The 20,235-nt window shown below is 47.7% G+C and overlaps 2 protein-coding genes across 6 annotated transcripts in view; both read left to right on the top strand.

The window, feature by feature from the left end:
- LOC307231206 (calcitonin gene-related peptide 1-like) overlaps window positions 1-2,396 on the top strand; it is a 5,791-nt gene extending 3,395 nt beyond the window's left edge. For 2 of the 3 annotated variants that reach the window (XM_080001809.1, XM_080001810.1), the window contains exons 4-5: window positions 1,066-1,221; window positions 1,689-2,396. In XM_080001809.1, coding sequence (XP_079857935.1) covers window positions 1,066-1,221; window positions 1,689-1,695 — 163 coding nt within the window. In that variant the 3' untranslated portion in view covers window positions 1,696-2,396. Of the gene's footprint in view, window positions 1-1,065; window positions 1,250-1,688 lie in introns of all 3 variants that reach the window. The other variant, XM_080001811.1, reaches the window with a different exon arrangement.
- A 4,556-nt stretch (window positions 2,397-6,952) lies between these two features.
- insc (INSC spindle orientation adaptor protein) overlaps window positions 6,953-20,235 on the top strand; it is a 54,591-nt gene continuing 41,308 nt past the window's right edge. Inside the window, exons 1-3 of one of the 3 annotated variants that reach the window (XM_080002011.1) lie at window positions 6,953-7,114; window positions 7,369-7,497; window positions 8,011-8,122. The gene's annotated coding sequence lies outside the window, so the exon portion shown is untranslated. The remainder of the gene's footprint in view (window positions 7,115-7,368; window positions 7,498-8,010; window positions 8,123-20,235) is intronic. The other 2 variants (XM_080002013.1, XM_080002012.1) reach the window with 2 other exon arrangements.

Below are 20,235 nucleotides of genomic sequence, written 5' to 3'. Positions count from 1 at the left end.
CACCGCCCCCCCCCCCCGTCCCTCTCTTCTCCTCTCCGCGCCTCAGTTTCTCCGATCCTCCCCGTGGGCTTTTGACCCGGCCCTCCCACATTCCTCCTCCCCTCTCCTCTCTCCTCTTCTCCTCATTCCAGTTTTTCCCCTCCTGTTATTCTTGTTTGATTGACAAGTGCCAGTGCATGTGGGTTTTGCCTGCTCGATTGGAGAAAAAAAAAAAAAAAGAAAACTGTACGATTTAACATTTTTTCCCCCCTCCTTGATATTCCTTTAACCTCCTCCCGTTTTAGCAGAGAATGCCGTAACCTCTCACTTCCGATAACCAAAAATAGTTCCCCTGGCTGTAACCCATCCAAGCGAGCCGACCCCCCCCCCCCCCGCATCTTGAGTCATCTCTGCGTGCGTGCAAACCAATCATTTGATGGAATTTTCAAGTCCCTGAAATTTATCAGCTGAGAGAAAATCACTTCAGTAATATCTAACCGTAATAAATGACCCACTCATGCGACACCATGTTTCTTGTTCAATAAACATATTTTTTCTTTTCTTTACCAGGAAACCCTTAGCCCATTCTCATTTGTAGGGATTCCGAGAGTAGCCGTGAACTTGACGTGCAAAACAATGCAATCATTTATAAATAAGCGCAGGAAATAGAACTTAAAGGTTCTGATCTGAGCCCGTGCAAATTCTCAGAAGCTGTCGTCAAGTGCACAAGGTAAGGACAAACCTGCCAACTCCACATGTACAATCTATCTTGCAATATATATATATGCTAGATAAACCCAGCTGCACGTGTGTATAGATTCGTGTTTCTTGGCACGTGCAGTACAATGTTGATGAGGATTACCTGTTTTTATATGGAGTAGGTGGAGATTTATGTGTGTGTTTGTTTATTTGTGATATATAGACCGAGTTTTATACACAGCTGATACATAGAATTACCCGTGTGTGTGTTTGTGTGTGTGTGTGCATGTGTGTGTGTGTTTGTTTGTGTGTGTGTGCGCGTGCGCGAGTGCCTATACATCTGCACGCATCCTTCTTCTAACCCGTCCGTGTCCTCTCCTGAAGCAGCATTACAGCACAGAAGCGCGCCTGCAACACGGCCACGTGCGTCACCCACCGGCTGGCCGACTTCCTGAGCCGGTCAGGAGGGATGGGGAACAGCAACTTCGTCCCCACCAACGTGGGCTCCAAGGCTTTCGGCCGACGGAGGAGAAACACTCAGATGTGAGCATTCTGGCCCTGCAGGGATACGGTGAATATACCCTCCTCTTCCTCCACCCCTGCCACGCCCCTGCAGCGATGCATTTGGGTGCGTCATTGTTGAGTGTGTTTTAATATTGTAATCGTCATGAAATTCAAGACATTTTCCTTGTTATTCTCAATTTTGAGGTCCAAAATTACAGATGGGATATAATCAAATCCCTAATCGAAACATTTCCATGGAATTTAATCACACTCAATAATCATAATTGAAGCCAATCATCACTGTTATTAAGAATGATAAGAGCTTCCTTTAATGAACAATGTCAAAAGAAAATAACAGTCACACAGCAATATTTCTTTATTTACTTATGTTTATTTTGCTTCTTGATCAATAGCTGTTATTTGATCATCTTAAATAACCTTTCTCTGTCTCTCTCTCTATCTCTCTCTCTCTCTCTCTCTCGCTCTCTCTTTTGTCCGCTCTGCAGACATTGAAACCTGACACAGTACCATCAGAGCATATCTTGGGAAACATCAACAACAAACTCAAAGCAAGCAGACACACAACCTCCAACCGGCTCATTCATACAGACAAACACCACCCAGTTCCCCAGACTTCCTCTTTTCCCCATTCATTCCCTGTTGGTGAACCTTTTGCTTTGGCAACAAGAGAAAAAAAAAAGTTAGAAAAAAAAAACAAAAATGCACTTTGGTTATGTAATGAACAAAATGAAACCCCGACCCCAAAAAAAAAAAAAAAAAAAAAAAGTCAGACTACTGATTTCTCTTTTTTATACGTTAATTTCACTGGAAAAATAAAACTAAAGCAGCAGTGGTTATCACTCTTTTCCTTGATTTTCCCTTATGTCCTCTTTAGAGCACCTCTGTTCTATTGCGACCCTCATCTAATGATCCGTACGACCCCATGTCCCATGATTCCCTCTGACTCATCCCTGTCTTCAAGTGGTACCCTGTCTTGCAGTGTGCCAGAGGGATGCCATTAAAGATCAGCCTACCCAAGGCTTCCCCACAACGGCTGTTGTCTTGTGCCTTGATGTAGAAACTATTTACATGAACATGATTGTACAGCTCTGTTTGGAGACCGTGAAGAAGACCCAAGAGAGGACGAAGAGAACGAAGACAGATTATCATTGTAAACGATATTGTGAAAAAAAAAAAAAACAAAAAAAAAACATTTCAGCAAGATTAAAATGTATTTTAGATACATTCGGGTTTGGGGTACTTGTGTTATTCTTCAGAGGTTTCACGGCGTCTAGGTAAGGGCTTTAAAAATAATTTGGTGTCTGATCGATGGCAAAAAAAAAAAAGCACAGGCCAACTGGGAAATAGTCATTTCATTCTGCCACTTAATGGACCTGATGAGCTGTGATCATATTCGGAAACAGCATTTCTACTGTATATATTCATACATTCACATGTTCACATTATGACGTGTGGGGCACTCAAAGATTCATTGCAGATCTATTGTAAAAAAAAGATTAAAAATTAAAACATCACAACTTTTGCATCTATACTTGCAAACTCTAAAACTGTACCCATTGAAAAGCATATACCATAGTGGGATGGAGGTATAGGAAACCCAAGATACAAAAAGCCACAAGGATAAACATGGAATAAAATTCGGTCAAAACTATGCAGTAAAAGTATGTCCTTGGGTTTATTTAAACGAAAATCTCATTTCATTGCAAAGATCACTTTGAACTGAACCAGCTGCAAAATTCTAAAACATCCATATCCAGTGAATTATTATTATTATTATTATTACTATTATAATACAGGAATCATTTTGCACTGGATGTGGCTGCTTCTTCAATACAAAAAGCTCCGCCCATATCGACAGCATCCCCCTCGTTCAATCTGAAACACAGGTTGCCTTCTTTCAGAAGCGTAATGTGCTTCATCTCGGTCCCAGACGTTCTAAATATTGGGGTTTGGGTGAAACCCAGACCCTGGGTGACTGGACTTTGTGGGGGTCTCTCGTTTTTACACCAGCGCCCCAACAGATGGCAGTGTTATTGCCTTTAACAAAAAGTTATGGCCCGCAGGTCCGCTCTCCAGTTTACAGCCCCTCTGGTTCCGTCCCAAAAGATCAGATCCACACCCCAATCCAGCGAGCCATCCAAGCCCCTGGACGGTAAGACGAGCGGTTCATGACGACGACATGCCGTCCAGGTTGTGGCCCGGGATGATTTGGAACGTTCAGGTTTAGTTGGTTCAGAGAAATGCCGACGGAAAAAAACCCACCGGATATTTAGAAAAGAAAATCATTCTTAGCGGTTAGAGCGAAATGTTTTTCAACTTGCTGGGAAAGGAAAGGAGGAAAGAAAGAAAAGCCGAGACCCCAGTAAGGACATAAAGTCACGGGGGGATTCAACCTTTCCAAGGTTTCTTTCGGGCCGCGCTGCTCAATAAAGCTGAGAGCTGTATGCGTCCCCCCTCTGAGTCATGGCCATGTGCGGTTTTGGATTTGTTTTTAGTCAATGAGATATGTAATATTTTCCGAAAGTCATTTTCGGTCGTGCGAGTGGGCTCGTGCACGGCTTTCACGCGCGCACACACACACACACAGTCTTCATCACGAATCCCGGCTCCTTTGAGTTTATGACTCACAGAGATTACCCTTCCACTGCGACACAGTAAAGAAGTTGGACGCAAGGGACGAACTTGTAGAGTGTGTTATCTGTCTTCCTATCATCACTTTTAAACATACAAAGGCTTATAATAAATAAACTGACATTGATTTGAAATCAGAATATATCACTCTCAGGGGAAATGTCGTGGCTCGCGAGTGACGCGTCATGTTTTTGCCAGCAATGTAATATCAGGATAAACGGCGCTCGGCACGAGGCCCCTCAGCTTAACGTGTTAAAATATTGTTATTATTATTATTAAGGATGATTCTCATTCTTTAAAATGCCACGTCCGGAGAAATGAGCGGCCCCAGAATGAAATCGAGATCTCTCACTTCAGAGAGCAGAAAAGCCCTTCAGTGTGGGATGACTCCACGTTGGGATATCAGCGGGGTAATGAGCCCATCCAATAAGGGAGGAGGAATTGAAAAAGCGGATAGAGCTGATCCTGTTTGGTTGCACGGATGAATGCCGAGTGTGCACCGGAGCAAGCGCAGGATATTTGCCCACGATGCTCATCGCGCCGATATGCACAAGAGCAGTCACAGTGAATTAACAAACAAAGCTGCGCTGTAAAGAAAAATAAGTAAATAATGAATTCCGACGTGACAGAAAGGAAAGACAAAAATGTTCAAAAACGGCGCAAATCCGCCCAATAACGAGATCAAAAAACGAAAGTGCTTCTTTGGGGTAAAGAGCGAGGGACGTGGGCTCGGTTCAATTTCAAGCCATGGAAACGCTCGTCTGTCATTTTTACATTTTTTTATTTTTTACTACAGTCTTTCCACTTGCACACGCTCCGTTATTCCCCCAATCTTATTCCCCCTCTATCTCCCCCCCGTCTGGAAGGAACCAGGTCTGGAGCTGGAGCTGTGAAGGAATCCACATGGAAACTCTTCTTAGATCACCGGGAATGAAGAGAAAAAAAAGATTCTCCATATTCTGATAATCGAGAGTTTTTGTTTTTTTTTGGGGGGGGGAGGTGGTGGGAGGTGGAGGAGTGGGGGTGGTGGGGTGGTGGGGCGATGGTTATGCATCCTTTTCAGCTCTTTAACAATCCCACCATGCCAATGAGAGGAGCGGCTCTAATCGCGCACAGCTGCTTTTCATGGGGCCCGTCCAGCTCCAGTGGGAAATTAGATGGTTTCGCGGAGGAAAGGGCGGAGCGGCAAACCCCGGCATCCAGCGTGAACGGCTGCCATCGCTCCCTCCCGGCTCCCAGGGCCGCCCGCCATGAACCCGGAGACACCGCTCGGCCGTTCCGGGGCCGGACGGGGCCCGGTCGGCGTAGCGCGAAGGACGGCGCGGAGCGCACGCCACGCGGCGGCGGCTGTGTGTCTCCGCACCGTCCACCCGTCCACCCGTCCACCCATCCACCCGTCCACCCGTCCACCTGGCATGCATGCCGTTTCGGCGGGGGTCCGCCCCCATGAAGTGTTGGAACCACTATTTCCCACGGCGGAAGTTTAGCGCGCATGCCACTTCCACGCGCAAAACATGTGTGTAAATAATATTCGCGCCAAATCCGCTCCATAACTCAAGCCCTATACGCGAGACGTAGCTGGCGATGTGTGTGTGTGTGTGTGTGTGTGTGTGTGTGCGTGTGTGTCACCCCCAGACTCCCGGTTCGTAGATGTAGGGTCTCTCGCCCTTTTTAGCCGCAACAGCGTCGTCCTGGCGCACGAGGGACATTTTTCGGACGGACCCGACATCCAACCCCGGCGCCAATCCCCTTCCAAACCAGAGGGCCCCCCCCCACCGGACGCCGCCCGCCTCCAAATGACGGGGTCCGCGAGCGAGGATGACCTCCACGCGCAGCAATGCGCTTCCTCCGCCGCCTTCGGTGCGGGCGGACGCTCGGCTCCTCGCGTTTGCCAGGAAATGAGGTGAAATCCGCGAGGAAATTAGCCGTTTACGCCCGGATTTACACGCCGGCCGTATTTATTGACTTTAGACGACGTAAAGGGGCCCGTATGCGTGGGCGAGGAGGCAGGTAACCACGGTGGTTTCCCAAGTAACACACCGATATTAACGACACTGCGATCGGCGGCACCGAGCAGCTGGACGGCAGCAGCTGAGTCCCACATGTAATGGGAACCAGCAGACGGACATTTTGATTTTTTGATTTTCCTGACTCGTTTCTTAAAGCTCCCACTTTTTCCAGAAGGAAATTATTTCGTGAAACCAGACGCCCGGGAGACGCTCGTGGTCTGGGTCCAGAAACAACACCAGCTCACCTCAGCTCAACACTCCTTTACCTCTCCTTTCTTCCTCCTCCCCTCTCCTCTCCTATCCCCTTTTCTCCTCTCCTCTCCTCTCCTCTCCTCTCCTCTCCTCTCCTCTCCTCCTCTACCCTCCTCCTCTCCTCTCCTCTCCTCCTCTACCCTTCTCCTCTCCTCTCCTCTCCTCTCCTCTCCTCTCCTCTCCTCTCCACCCTCCCCTCCTCTCCTCCCCGGCCGTCCTGGGGAAGGTAGACACTCTTTGACCGTATCCGAAATTGGGATTTCATTCCGCCGCCATGGCAGCTCCTCCGTCTGGCTCTCCTTTCGCTTCCCTCTCTCTCCGTCCCTCCACTTCTTCCCCTCCGCTCGCTCGCCCCTTTCTCCCCCCCCCCTCCCTTTCCAGGCACATCTGGATCCCAGCTCCTAATTTATTTATGCGGTCCGCGAAGTTGAGAGTTTCTTTCTCTAGCTTCTCCCTTTCCTCTTTCTTTAAAAGTCATTTACCTTGTCTCGTTGGCAGTGTCTCTCCATCTGATGAGGCCTGCAATTACATCCTACCATAACCGGTCACTCTACAATTACATGGTCCACCGCAGAATATCTCTCCCAGCGTCTCCGGAGGAGGAGGGAGAAAAAAAAAAAAAAAAAAAAAAGGAACAACCCAGCGCCACCGCTCATATGGCGGACCGAAATAGAATAGTTTCATGTCTGTTTGGACGTCGGCCCGGCTGAAACTATGCTGGATGCTCGACTGACAGCGGCTTGTGGGCCGTTTCAACCCCTCCACCCAGCCCCCCCCCGAAAAAGAAAAACCTTAGGGCCGGCCGCGTTAAGACTTTGAGCAGTCCTACTCGAGCGGGCTCCGGCGGCGGTTGGACTTGGAGAGCAGAAACAGACGGAGAAGGGGAAAGCAGAAGGGGGAGAGAGAGAGAGGGAGAGGGAGCAAAAGGGGGGACCACGGGGCAGGGGACGAGAATCGCGGGCGGCAATGAGCCCCCACGGGAACACTTAACCTCCGAGGAGCCGAGCGGAGAAAACGGGGTAAGTCCGGCGTTTCTTTAAAATGTCTCTAAACTGTGTAAGTTCCGCACCGGTCTCTTGCGTCACACACCCCCCCCCGCGCGCCCCGCAGCCCGTCCCACGCTGGCGTCACGTGCGCCCCGTCGCGCTCAGCGGGGTAAACCGCGTGGGTTTAAAGGGCCGCGTTTAGAGCGGCGGGCGCAGCGGCACGGGAGGTGGAGACGCCCTCACAGGGTTTTTTGTTTTTTTTCTTTTCATTTTCATTCTTTCCAAAGGCGAGGCCTCGTCACCGCCAAATGCGGAGCGAGGACGCTCCATGCACAGGTGTCTGAGGTTCGAGGCTTCTCCATTCGAAGGGCGACGACTGAAACCTTGATCCCGAAGGTCGACGTACACAGTTGAAGGTCACAGGCGTTTCTTTTGTTTTGTCTTTTGTTTTTTGCTCGTAAAAGCTTCCTCTGTTTTCACGTTTTTCGGTCGTATTCGCCCCCCCACAACGGTTTACTTCTTACTTTCAACCGGTACGCCGACGTGTTAAGTTTACTGACACTGAATTTAGTATTATTATTTATTTATTAAAATACCACATTTCTCCATTGTGACTTTTCATGACTTTAGGACGACGCTGCATGTACGACGTAAACAATCTGTTATGACAGAATATCGCGACACGCAGCAGAGAGGGTGTCATCCCTCAACACTCTGTTTAAGATCCCGTTATTTCAGCTTCAGACTCCTCCTACGATGTATGACCGTGGTACCTGCGTGGTCTTGGCATCTGTAGCATCTGTTGCACTTACTTCAAGAAATGGACTAATTTCTTCAAATGGCGGCATAAACGGATCAGTCCAGGTAACGCCTCAGCCAGAGATTCAGCATTGCTCTCACCTTTGCTTTTTTCTTTTTCTCCCCCTTAGTCATGTTAGTGCCGAGCACCCAAGGTGGCATCAGGCTGGTTGGAGGATGTGGGTGTGGGTGTGGTGGATGCTTCTGCCGTGGACAACACCAGAGATTACAGTAGAGCTAACGGTAATGACAAGGACACAAGGATACTGCTAGTGTGTGTGTGTGTGTGTGCACGTGTGTGTGCGTATGCGTGTGTGTGTGTGTGTGCGTGTGCACGCGTGTGTGTGTGTGTGTGTGTGTGTGTGTGTGTGTGTGGAAGGCAGGAGTGTGTTTTTGTGTCCTAAAGGATGAAGGAACCAAACAGAAATAGAGTGATAAAAAAGTAGGAGACGTTTCAGCGTGTAATAAATGACTTTACTGAGGAGCTTCCATGTGAATCATCATTTCAGCGCACTGCCAATGTGGCACAGGAGTCAGCCACTGTGTGTGTGTGTGTGTGTGTGTGTGTGTGTGTGTGTGTGTGTGTGTGTGTGTGTGTGTGTGTGTGTGTGTGTGTGTGTGTGTGTGTGTGTGTGTGTGTGTGTGTGTGTGTGGGGGCGGGGGTACCTTGCTAAAAGCACTGACCAGATGTTGTTTAAAGTACCGATCGCCGCTCCTGCAGCAGCTGCACGACCGATGAAAAGACGTGTTGCGCGGTGTTCCTCCGTCAAAAGGTTCAATTACCCCACACTGAGGCAGCGAACAGCAGGCGTAGTGACCTGCAGCAGACGCCGAGAACCCAGGCATGACGGCCGTGCATGCCGAGGCCAACCCCAGAAGACATGTACGCGCCAATGTGATTTGGAACGGCTCCCGCGGTCCCCCTCCCCGCCGGGCAGCAGTGGAGGGGCGTGGCCCGGACTAACGTGAACCGCACATGTAGGTGTGGCGCTAATTACGTGCTGTCACCCTTTTTTTACTCAGCTCCTCTCTTCATGGGCAGGCTCATCTGGGACTTTTTTCCGCCCTATAAAAACCTCCTTTCCCCAGTGACGCCTCCACGCCCATTGTCTGGAGACACAACGATAGATTACATTAACAATCAGACGGCACATTGCGGAGGACGAGGGTGCGACCCAACTCGGTGACCGCAGCGGGGGCCCGGCTGTAAAAATCGGCTCTGCACGTCCGGCTCAGCCGCCAGCCTCATGTGCCATTCGCACCACACGCTGGTCGTGGTGAGTCAGCTCCGTGTAAAACAAATGGACGACGCAGCGACGACAGGAATATGTTCACACAATGCATTTTTTGGATGCCGGATTAGTCAGCGTTGGCGAAAGGTCGAGTTAAACGTTGCGGGGATCCATCATTCGGCCGTATTGGCCTTAATAAGAAAAACATTCCTTTTCTGCTTATATTTTTTCTGTCACTCCTCATCCAGGCTTCTTGTTGTATCTGTTGCTATTTTCCCAGCCTTCCCTCTGTCCCTGGCAGGGTGGCCCAGCCAGAGTCAAGGCTGGGTCATTTGGGGTTTTCCTCCCATTCGTCTGGTGTTAAAATGATGGCTCCCAGCTCAGCCCACTCTGTAAATGAAAAGCCGCGCTTCCTGTTTTTTTGGCGATGAAAATTCTCTTTTCTGATAAATTATCTGGTCTACGCTGTTGTGCACGATCTCCTGCGCTCGATCCCTTTCGACTCGTGAACAGATATATCCTTTGGCGTATTGGATTGAACGGTTTTAATTGTTTTGGGGGAAAAAAAACAAAACATTCTTATATGGGTAGTTTCATTCTGAGTTCTGTTCTCTTCCTCAATTTTTTTAAACTACAGTGTGTTCCCGATTAAATAGCATATGCATGGATGCACACAGCCAGGACGACGCTGCTCTCATTGGAATTGACTGCTATGACCTGGTAACGTGGTACAGGCTCCGTGCAAGTTCTCTGTTCACGCCTTGGCAAGCAAGGACATGATGTATGTGATTTCCATGTTAATTCCACCAAATAATAGCTAACCAACCAAATATATAGTCGGGAGTGGATGTCGGTCGGTATTGTAAAACAGGGAAAGTGCAACAGTTTGCTTGTAATTTTGTCGTAAATTGCCAGTTGCAGCAGCGATAAAGTTGCACCCGTTTTAATCCACAGCTGGCTTCCTCTTTCTTCCCCATAAGGAAGTTGCTTTACTCGGAAAAAAGCACCGAAACAGTCATTTACCGTCCCAAGTGGATGTATAGTTGCATACGTCACTCGGGTAATTGAGACCAAGTGTTTGTGATTCAGCACCCTTCAAAGTGAGCTCTCAATTAAGAGAGTGCAGGTATACATTTTTGCGTAGGTGGGCCCAATATGGCATCCACTCCGGGGGTCAGAGCACGGCCCATTTCCATCTGCTAATTGGAGGGAAGACCTGTCTCGGCGTCTCCTCGGCGCTGCGCGTCCGCCGTGTGTGCCCTGCAGCCCCCGGCGCTAATGGCCCCCCGGGGAGAGGCGCGGGGACGGAGGCGTCGCTCGATCTTGGTGGTGTTTGCTGTTGTTGTTAAGACGGAGAGGTCACGACGCGCTCCAGCTCCAGTGAAGATGAGGCAAAGAAAAATGAAATTGATGCAGCGGAGTTTCTCACACACACGCACACAGACAGCTGCTTGTGGGGCTGTCGGTACGTGTATTGGCATGCAGAGCTACAACCATTAGATAAGACACCATATCACAGTAAAGATAGACAGACAGACAGACAGACAGACAGACAGACAAAAAGATAGACAGATCGTATTGTCCTGTAACCCCACTGGCCTTCTGTTATTTTGTTACTACGCTCTCTTCCTTTTCTTTTATCCTTTGCTTTGTGCAAAAGAAAGACTTGGATCATTGGATTATTATGGGAGGGTTCACACCTTCAGGAAAATGCTGCTGCTAACGATGTGAACACTGGCAGAGCGCTGGCGGTCGGTGCGCCCTGTCAAAAACTGCAGCCACTTTGTCGTCCATGTTGACAGAGAAATTGGTGTCCTCCTGCTCACAGTGACCGTACTGTGCGAGAGATCAGACTACGTCCTGAACGTCGAACCCTCAGCGCTTGATTTATTCTGTGTTCTAGTCTGATGTGGCTCACACAAGTTTGGCTGAATGCTCATCTGTCAAAACGGAAGAAAAAATAGGCTCACTGCTGAGAAAACGCCCGTTGATAGTTGTAGGTCTGCTGTTAGTATTGTTGACCTTATACATACCGCCCTTATAACAGAAAATGGAAATAACAATAACACTGAAAATTACCCAAGTAAATTTCTGCTTTATCATTTGTAAAAGCAAACTCCTCCAGAGAATTCTTATTCCAGAGAATATTCCACTTAAATCAAATGAGACAAGGCAGTCTGCGCCACACCTAATTCGACAGAAAATCATTCGCGCGTGTTTACATTGCAGGCCAGAAGTGGAAAAATAGCACAGGAATCGCTTTTGAAGTGCCATGTGTGCGCACTTCAGAACCTGTGGAGGCTTTCTTGCATACCTTGCGTTTTTTTGGATAGGCCTATGCAGCTGATATTTACTTATCATATTGACCCCACATGCGCGCCTCATTTGCTGCATGCATTTCATTCTGCGGTGGAGTCATACAAAGGAAAAACCCCAATGTATTTATTTTTTCCAACCTGAGCCAGCAGCCCGACCGATATACTTCTTCCAGGGGCTGAGTGTCGAAACTTAAGGATAAATCAATATAACGAATCCGGCTTGCCAATTTAAATGCTGTTTTTAGAATATTGCATTTCAGACTTGTGGAGTGTAATTCAAGTATCTACAGTGAATCCAACCATTGGATACGATCTGCTGAGATGCAGATGGAGACATAGAAACTGTATTTGTCTTCCATCCCTCATCCGGAGTTCATCTCTCTCTGTTTCTCATTCTGTGTCTCTTTTCCTTCTCTTTCTCCCTCTAACACACACACGCACACACGCACACACACACACACACTCACGCACGCACGCACACACACGCACACACACACACACACACACACACACACACGGACCCAACCCACACAATTTACCTCCACCCTCTAATGCCAAACAGCTGTGGAACCAACTTAAAAAGAGTTACTGCTGTGAGCGCAAACATAGTCCAGCGAGGGGGCCCTGGGAGGCCGCGCAGGATCCATGTTCATCGATGTAGGTTTCTCCCCTACCTCTGCCCCCAAATAATTATCCTGATCCCTCTTCCCACTCCGTGGCTAAAGAATGACAAATGCTGAAGAAATCGCTCCCGCGCCGCGCTGCCCATTCCTCTTTTGGGCCCTCAATCTCTCTGCATGTGGCCCCTACTGTCAGGACTAGCTCCAGCGTCGAGCCCCAACGCGGCGCCGACCGTTGGATCGGAAGCCGGTAATTTACATATCAGATGCCCATGCACGGGGATAAATAGACTAAATCTTGGCTACGCTTATCATATACTTGACTCCTGTTCTTGCCTGGGGAGTCTCTTGACATTGGGTGCGGTGACCGGGCCTATGCCGTGACCCAAGCCCTCTGTCCAGCTGAAGGAAAGCTTGTGTTGGGTACTGTCCATACGGGCGAGGTCATTCTCACGTCGACCGACAGGAGATGAGCCAGAGACGCTGATGACCCCGCACATGATTCCCCCGTGGCCAGGGACTCGCGAGCTGACGATATCCATTTGGAGAATTCCGCACGGATTGAAACGTTTATTTTCTGAGAGGGCGCCGATCTTGTCGCCCACCGCCGTATATTCCCCCTTTGAAAACGATGAAAGAGGGATTATCTGTTTGTCCATATGAATAGAGACAAAGACGAAGAGAGAAGGGTTCATCCCAGCTCACATCATTAGATATCTTCTCAAAATTGTTGGGAATGCATCTTTGGTTTCATTTCCCGTCGAAGGCAAGTGCAAGCAACATGTCAACGACTGCACGCCAACACATTTTATCTTCAAAAATATTTATGACAAATGCAAATCCCCTGACGTTGTCCACTTGGGCTTGCGTGTACATTTCAAAGAAAGACAATGCCCAGTGGTGTAAATTATTCATATAAGAACAATCCACTCACACGCACACAGAGGACTTTCCTTGGACCTGTCCTGTCTGTCGGACACCCAACGGCTCCCGTTTGCGTTTTTTATCGTTCCCTGGTCGTTGACTTTTTGATAGTACTTGCACTTAGAGAGCACCCTTTCCTTCTCTCTGGGAACGGAAAGACAAGTCATGGCCGGTGTTGGCCATTATCCAGTTCCTCCCCACCACACCCTAATGCACCTGATCAGCGACAGGTGTGGCCGAGCTGAAGGCCGCACAACCGAGCTCTTCTTGTTTGTCTCGATCATTTCATCGGTAATCTTCTTTTTTGCGGGAAATCGAAATATGAAAACCGGCAATGTAAGTGCAGCGAAAGCGAGGCTGAACAAGAGCGCTGACTTAGGCGTGATCTGACATTAGGTGTCGAAACAGCCGGCTTTGTGTTAAGTAATAAGTGGAGGGTAGCCGCCGGGCGATGACAGAGTACTTTGTTAACGCCATGTGTGTCAAGTTGCACTGACTGATTATAGTGATATACCCGACTTTTACCTGGCTACGCTGTAAGCCTGTCTCCAATTATGCCAGCGTGACTCCCTATTAGGCATGTGGCGTGTGTGTAGAGTGGTTTGTTGTTGAGTGTGTGTGTGTGTGTGTGTGTGTGTGTGTGTGTGTGTGTGTGTGTGTGTGCGTGCGTGCGTGTGTGCGTGCGTGTGTGTGTGTGAGCGCGCGTGTGTGTGTGGCTCTCTACCTGGGCCTCACTCCTTCATTATTAAGCAGGTTTGAATGTTTTTTTCTGGCCGGTGCTAGTGTCAGGTACACATACCATCCCCTCCTGGACCACAGGCTCCTGTCCCAGGATCCGGTTTCAGTCTCCATTTGGAGGAGCTCCCTCCGCCACTCGCATGCGCCGGAGCCTCCGCGTTTACGGCGGACGTCTGCCTTAGCTTCTTCCTCTCGGGATTACATCCGCGTGGATTTAAGCGGAGGGGCAACCTGGCCACGCATTTGGGCATTTCTCCTGCCCGGGCGTACTGGTGTCTTTCAGCTTTTACAAGGTACGGGTTTTGAAAATTCGAAAAAGTCATTTAGTTCTGAGGAAAATGGAGTTGAGAGTATTTTTGACGGCAGTGAATTGTAATGTTAAGAGACCTCAATGATAACAGTTTAAGAGGAATGAGTTTGTTGAGAGGGGTTGAGGCTTTACCGTTGTCTTAAAGTGTAACGGATATCCACCGCGGCGCCCTGTGCGTGTTTATTAGGGTGACACTTAACGGGGGCCAAATCTCACAGCGTTTACGGGGTCCGAGTCAGTCGGCATGGAAGAGATGAGTCCTTTGGTTTCAGCCTAAACGAGACTGACCAAGGAACCGGCCCTTGTCTCAGTCATTAAAATAGAATTTTTCTGTATTGTAGATATTGTAGTTTCGCTATATAACGGAATAACACAATCGCTGCTCAGTTCTAAGCAGCGATTGCGTTATTCCATTTAACACTCTTTCAAAGTGGAGAAATGAACCCCATCCACACTAGGGGTTTTTAGAAGAGAACAAATACAAATAAACAAAATGTCTCGACAACAAACCAGTTTAAATAAAGTAAAGGCTGCTAAACGGCTTTAATATACGAGACTGCAACTTGCTGTCATGGGGGACGATGAGATGGTGACGGGACAGATGGGACCATGGGAAACATATCTGACCTTCAAAGACGATGAGGAGCAAACGTTGTGTTTGACGAACACAGTGCACAGGGAGGTGATGAGGAACATATGCAACTTGCAATGTCCATGGTCAGGAAAACCCAACCTTGCCTCCAGCCAGCAGGATCTGCGTGCTCACACAGCATGACGGGTCAGGCTTGTGGACCGATGCATATAACTAGTGCGGAACAGGTCGATATTGTTAGCAGGGTCTCCATGAAAAATGGATATTCTAATACGCAGTCTTCTGCTGTTGGCAATCAGAATTTTCAGGAGAGACGGACTCCAACACAAATGAATGCAGAATTTAATTGTGTGCCACGCGGTACTCCGTGTTCCTTAATGGCGTGAACTGCGTCAATATATGTTGTAAAAAGTGGGAAGCACACTTGATTATGCAGAGTTCCATTGACAACATTTGCTGGAGAGAAAAAAAAACAAAACCCCCACTGGCCTGATGTCATGGAAACGTTCATTTCCATAGTCGGTCTCCTTGCAGATAGAAACCTTGCTTTCTGTGACCACAAATCCATCCTACATGACCCAGGCAATGGAAACTCTCTTGGCCCGACGGAGCTGTTTGTACAGGATGACCCAGCGACGAGGGAACATGTCAGAGCGGTGAAGAGAAATGAGACAGCCAAGCAATATTTGGGAAAAAAATAAAAACATACAAAAGACTCACTCTAATCGGAGGGAAGGCTCAATGCAATAACAAAGAAACAAGGTCAAGCAAAGTAGCGCTTGGTTGTAAGGGATCGCACCGCTGACGCCTCACAATTTGAAAAGATCTCGGTGACAGCGCGTATAGTTAAGTTAGTCCTGTCCCTGTTGCTGCCATTTCTGGTTTCTTACCAGTGCCTTTGACTTTCCAGCGGGGTCTTCTTGAAGCATATGGGAAATTTAGGATTGGATATCTGAAAATGCAGAGGGTAGTGGATGGTTCGGAGCCAAGCCCGAGACAAACTCTCAGCCTAATGATCGTGAAGGTTGACACAGTGACCATAGGGTCTGTGAGCTTCTTTGGACCACGGCCCCAGCACGATGCACGGGGAGTGTGGTGTGGAAAGCGTCTAAGCCTTCTGCCATCAACTCTCCGCCACTGGCAATGTGCAATATCTAACATCAGGTAATCAGGCGTCTACGGACTGCTTCGGAGTCCCAAGGTGTGAATCGGTGCGTTTGGATACGAGGTGGATTCTGTACAGAAACCTCTACAAGATCGAAGAGAAAACAGACTTTCATCCACCCAAACAGATGTCGCATGCAAGGAGACCAGGACGCCAATGCTCTCATGCAAAGGTGAAAACAGAAAGAGAAATATTCTCCCAATATTATCCAACTATATGGTGTTTATGGCTTCATCTGTTTGTTAAAGCAAATTAAATATGCGTTCAAAAGCGATCAGCTCTGTGCTGTAAGCTCATGATTTAATGTAATTCTGTTTGTGCTTGTGCATGGAACTGTGTGTCTCAAGTGAAGTGTTTAGTCAATGCAATGTAGCTGAAACCGGAAGGATATGCTCTGGCTTTCTTGCTTTTGAAAAGTCCGGGTGCAGTGTTCAGTGGAACCTGCCCAAGTTTTCAGACCAAAACCTGCAGCAGTCCAACCGACCTGCAATCTGAGTTCGATTTTCAGCGTCTTCCTGGGTTACGAAGGGCCGCGATTTGGCAATATTTCTAAGATGAAAGAATGTTTGTTATGATGTATGCCGTTTGCTTGTTATAGTGAGTGTGTGTAGCATTTGTTCTGTGTGCGCCTAAAATGGAAAAAGCATTGTCCGTCATGCATTTTGAAACCCCCAAACCAGGACCCTCTGCTGGCGGGGGGTGGCGGGGTGGGGGCTGGGGGTTGTGAGAGAGTGACTGAGAGAGTGTGCCCGTTATGCAGGGACGTGGCACGTGGGGCGCGCAGTGGAGTAGCCAATAGGAAGTGCCGGCCCTGCACCTACACACACACACACACACACACACACACACACACACACACACACACACACACACACAGACACACACACACACACGGACACCCCTGAAGGCACACAATTCACAGCAAGTGAGTGAGAACCGGGACAATTTGGTACAGTCCCGGACAAACCGGGACGTCTGGTCCGCTGTATGTTTACCGCAGAGCTGGGAATGAAACCATCAATTAGAGCGAGTTTCAATGTCATCGCGAAGACTGCATGAGGAAAATCAAAACGGAGATCTCTCGCAGTTGGTTGCGTTTTTTGCACGACGGCGATTCACAGTGTGTCACAGAAGACACAGAAGCAATAACTTTATGTCTCGGAAAACTTCAAACTGTAAATCGGAGAAAGCGAGAGCTTCTGAACGAGATGTTCCAGCGTCAGGTCTTTAAAAACGAGGCTGACAAGGCAGCGGAAATCCCGAACAGCAACGGAGAGACAAAACCAGCCAGCGCGCGTGTGTGTGTGTGTGTGTGAGTGGGAATGAAGGAGAGGGAGGCAGAGAGAGGGAGAGAGAGGAGGGCGGGGAAGAGAGTGAAAGTGTAAAAGTTTAGCTGTCAGATATCCAGCGGCTGAGAGGGAGCACTTCACATGTCGAGCCTTCCATCTTCCCTGCGTAGGACGGTGACATTTCCCCGGCGCTCGCTCGCTCCCTCGCTCGCCTCCGCGCTCCATAATGGGTCAATCAAGACGGAAAAAGGCTCATATACTTTCTCAAACTGAATTTACCCCTGTACCACCTTAACAACTTTCCCACATACTCTCCTACGTTGATGTTGTGGTCTGGACTACTCAGTTTTTACTTTCTCTCGTTTGCCTCATTCAAGGCTTCTTACAATTTCTTCAAAAGTGTTTCTTGTACTTGTATGTGCTTTTGAATGTTGCGTCTTGTTAGTTTGTCGGCGATATGTTCCTAATGGTTAATGCCTTTTTTTTCCTTAACCAGTTACGTGTTTTCGATTTGGTTGATAGTTGAGCTCCAATTCTCTTTCATTATCTCTTGAGTCATGTAGTGATTTACTCTCCACATCCCAAACCCAGTGCCAAACTCAGTCCCAACATTTGTTTTGGGATTACACTTGATTTCAAGCCTAAATTAAATTCAAGGGATGACTGGTCATGGCAGGCAGGGACACATACCTTCATAACATCATGTTTAATTAGTGCGTAATCAGGCATAAATAACACAACATTTAGTGATGAGGAGATTTGTATGTTTCGCATTTATTCATCGCTACACACACATATTAAAATATATTGTCAAATGACACATCATCAAAGTTGTCACGTCGTTAGAGCTTGAAATTTGTTGATGCTTTCGCCCGCAGGACACCCTCTCCGCCTGATGTACCGTGTACTGTATATTTCGCCGGGCGCAGTTGATAGAACCGGGGGGGAAGCCTCTGCTTCTGCGTCAATTTCCTGGCTCCCCCTGTCCTGGGGCCTGTCTCATTCTCTGCTTCCCTCTCAGATTGTCAAAAGTGTGAAGTGGCCGTTTCTCAAACTTGGACCGAAAATGAACGCCTGCCCTCAAACCTGTGACTCCTCTTCCGGTCGCTGTCAGCCATCAGCGCCCGTTGCGTCCGCTCGGGACATCGCCCCCGGGGGGGAGATGTCGAGGCTCCGACGCGGCTATCCATTCATTAGCCGCATATCTCCATCGGCCCATCCGTGGGAGGAGCCCTGTGCTGTTGTGCTGTGTGGTTGTGTGTCTACAGAGGGTGTGCCCACGATTAGATCGGTCCTTGGCCGACACATTTAAAGACCGAGAGGTAGGAGGAGGAACTCGGGCCAAACTATGGGAGCTGTCACTGGCTTCGATAGTGTCTCTGGTGTGGTCCCTGGTCTCAGAAATGAACTTTGAAGGGTGGATTGATTTGACAAAGCCTGCATGTCACCACAGGAGACACGTATGAAACGTGGCACGTTGTGCCTGTGTGTGTGTATGTGTGTGTGTGTGTGTGTGTGTGTGTGTGTGTCTGTCTGAAGTGACAGAAAAATGTCATAGAATCTAAGATTGCTGTGGACAATATGCGATTATTAGTGCTGTGAAACACATTGTTTTTTTACAGTGGAGACCAAGACTTGATGTGTTTAACTGACGTCTAGGTCACCCAACTCTAAATCCATAATCATAAATCATAAACAATATTCATTTGCATTAAAGTGTTCCCAAATGTAACTCGCCGCTCTTTTAGTTCTTTCCCGGCTCTCGGTGCTCTGGATCTGCTTTCAGAATTGCCCATTTTGGGAGGATGGACCTCAAGTGGCACCGCAGGGCTATTTTGGCTCATCACAACACTGTAGAAGCAATCAAGGTTAAAGCTTTTTGCTCTCTCCTTGACTCGTCAGCTGGGGTTTTAGGTTCAAATGGCTGTGGCAGAAACTTCTCTCTCCAATCTCTCTCTCTCTCTCTCTCTCTCTCTCTCTCTCTCTATCTCTCTCTTTCTCTCTCCATCTCTCGCTCTCTCTCTCTCTCTCTATCTCTCTCTTTCTCTCTCTCTCTCTCTCTCTCTATCTCTCTCTCTCTCTCTCTCTCTCTCTCTGTATTCCTGTATAACGTCAGCATGTGGTGGGTGTGTAACAACCTTCTAGCTCTCAATGCAGCAATGGAAACTATCCATGTTTTGATAAGCAGCTCACTATACTCCCCTTTAACTTCCAGGCTTTCAGAAAGAAATCTAAATTTCCATTTATAGAAGCATAGACCATATATATCTCCTTTTGGTATTTGGTACAGAATTTGTTTCCTGGTAGTGCACTATCCATTATTTTTCTTTTCCACTATAAAGAACACTGACAATAAGAGTCATGGTGTGTCTTTGGTTTTGGTTGGGTTCAGTAGGGCAAATTCCTATGATAATAACAAGGAAAAGTGAATATCTTACATTTTGGGTAGGCAGAATGATTTCCTTCAGGGTACACGAAAAAGGGAATACGAGCCACATGAACAGTTCATAACCTTTTACATAGCTAACCACACCCAAATAAATTGCAACGGTCTGTTAGTTATACCAACGTTTTTGCTTTTTCTCATCAGCAAGAGAAAATATAAGCAGACCTTAAATAAGTTGTAATCTAAGGAATGCACCACATTTAGACTTCAAGATAATACACAAGGGGGCACGGGTGAGAACTCCTCGGCCTTTTCCCTGCCCCTGGTCCAGCATGTATGAGTGACATGGACAACAAAATAAGAATTGGTATTCAATGACAATTCTATTTGGGGAAACATCATCAACTGAAGCCTTAATTTCTTGCAAACTGTTTCTGTTATGTGAAGGTCCTTGTGATTTTTAATGAAATCACAGACGTCTGTCGTAAGAATTACAATCATATATATATATATATTTTTTTTAGGGTGCATAGTGCATTCAGAATCAGACTCTCATGCGTAATGATCTATACTTGTACGTAATTCAATAGTTTATAATAACAGCAGATGCTTTTTTTCATATCATAATAATATCATAATATTTTTCCGCAATAAATGAAATTAACCTAATTGTCCAGTTCATAGTTGTCCACTAACAACGCAAATACCAGGATATTATGTCAGTTTTTGTCATTTTTTAGTAACCACCCCGCCCCTCCAGCAAACAGTGAAACAGTAGCCCT

Source organism: Zeus faber (genome assembly GCF_960531495.2).
Source record: "Zeus faber genome assembly, chromosome: 6".
Lineage (NCBI taxonomy): Eukaryota > Metazoa > Chordata > Actinopteri > Zeiformes > Zeidae > Zeus > Zeus faber.
This window is presented reverse-complemented; position numbering and strand designations above follow the sequence as displayed.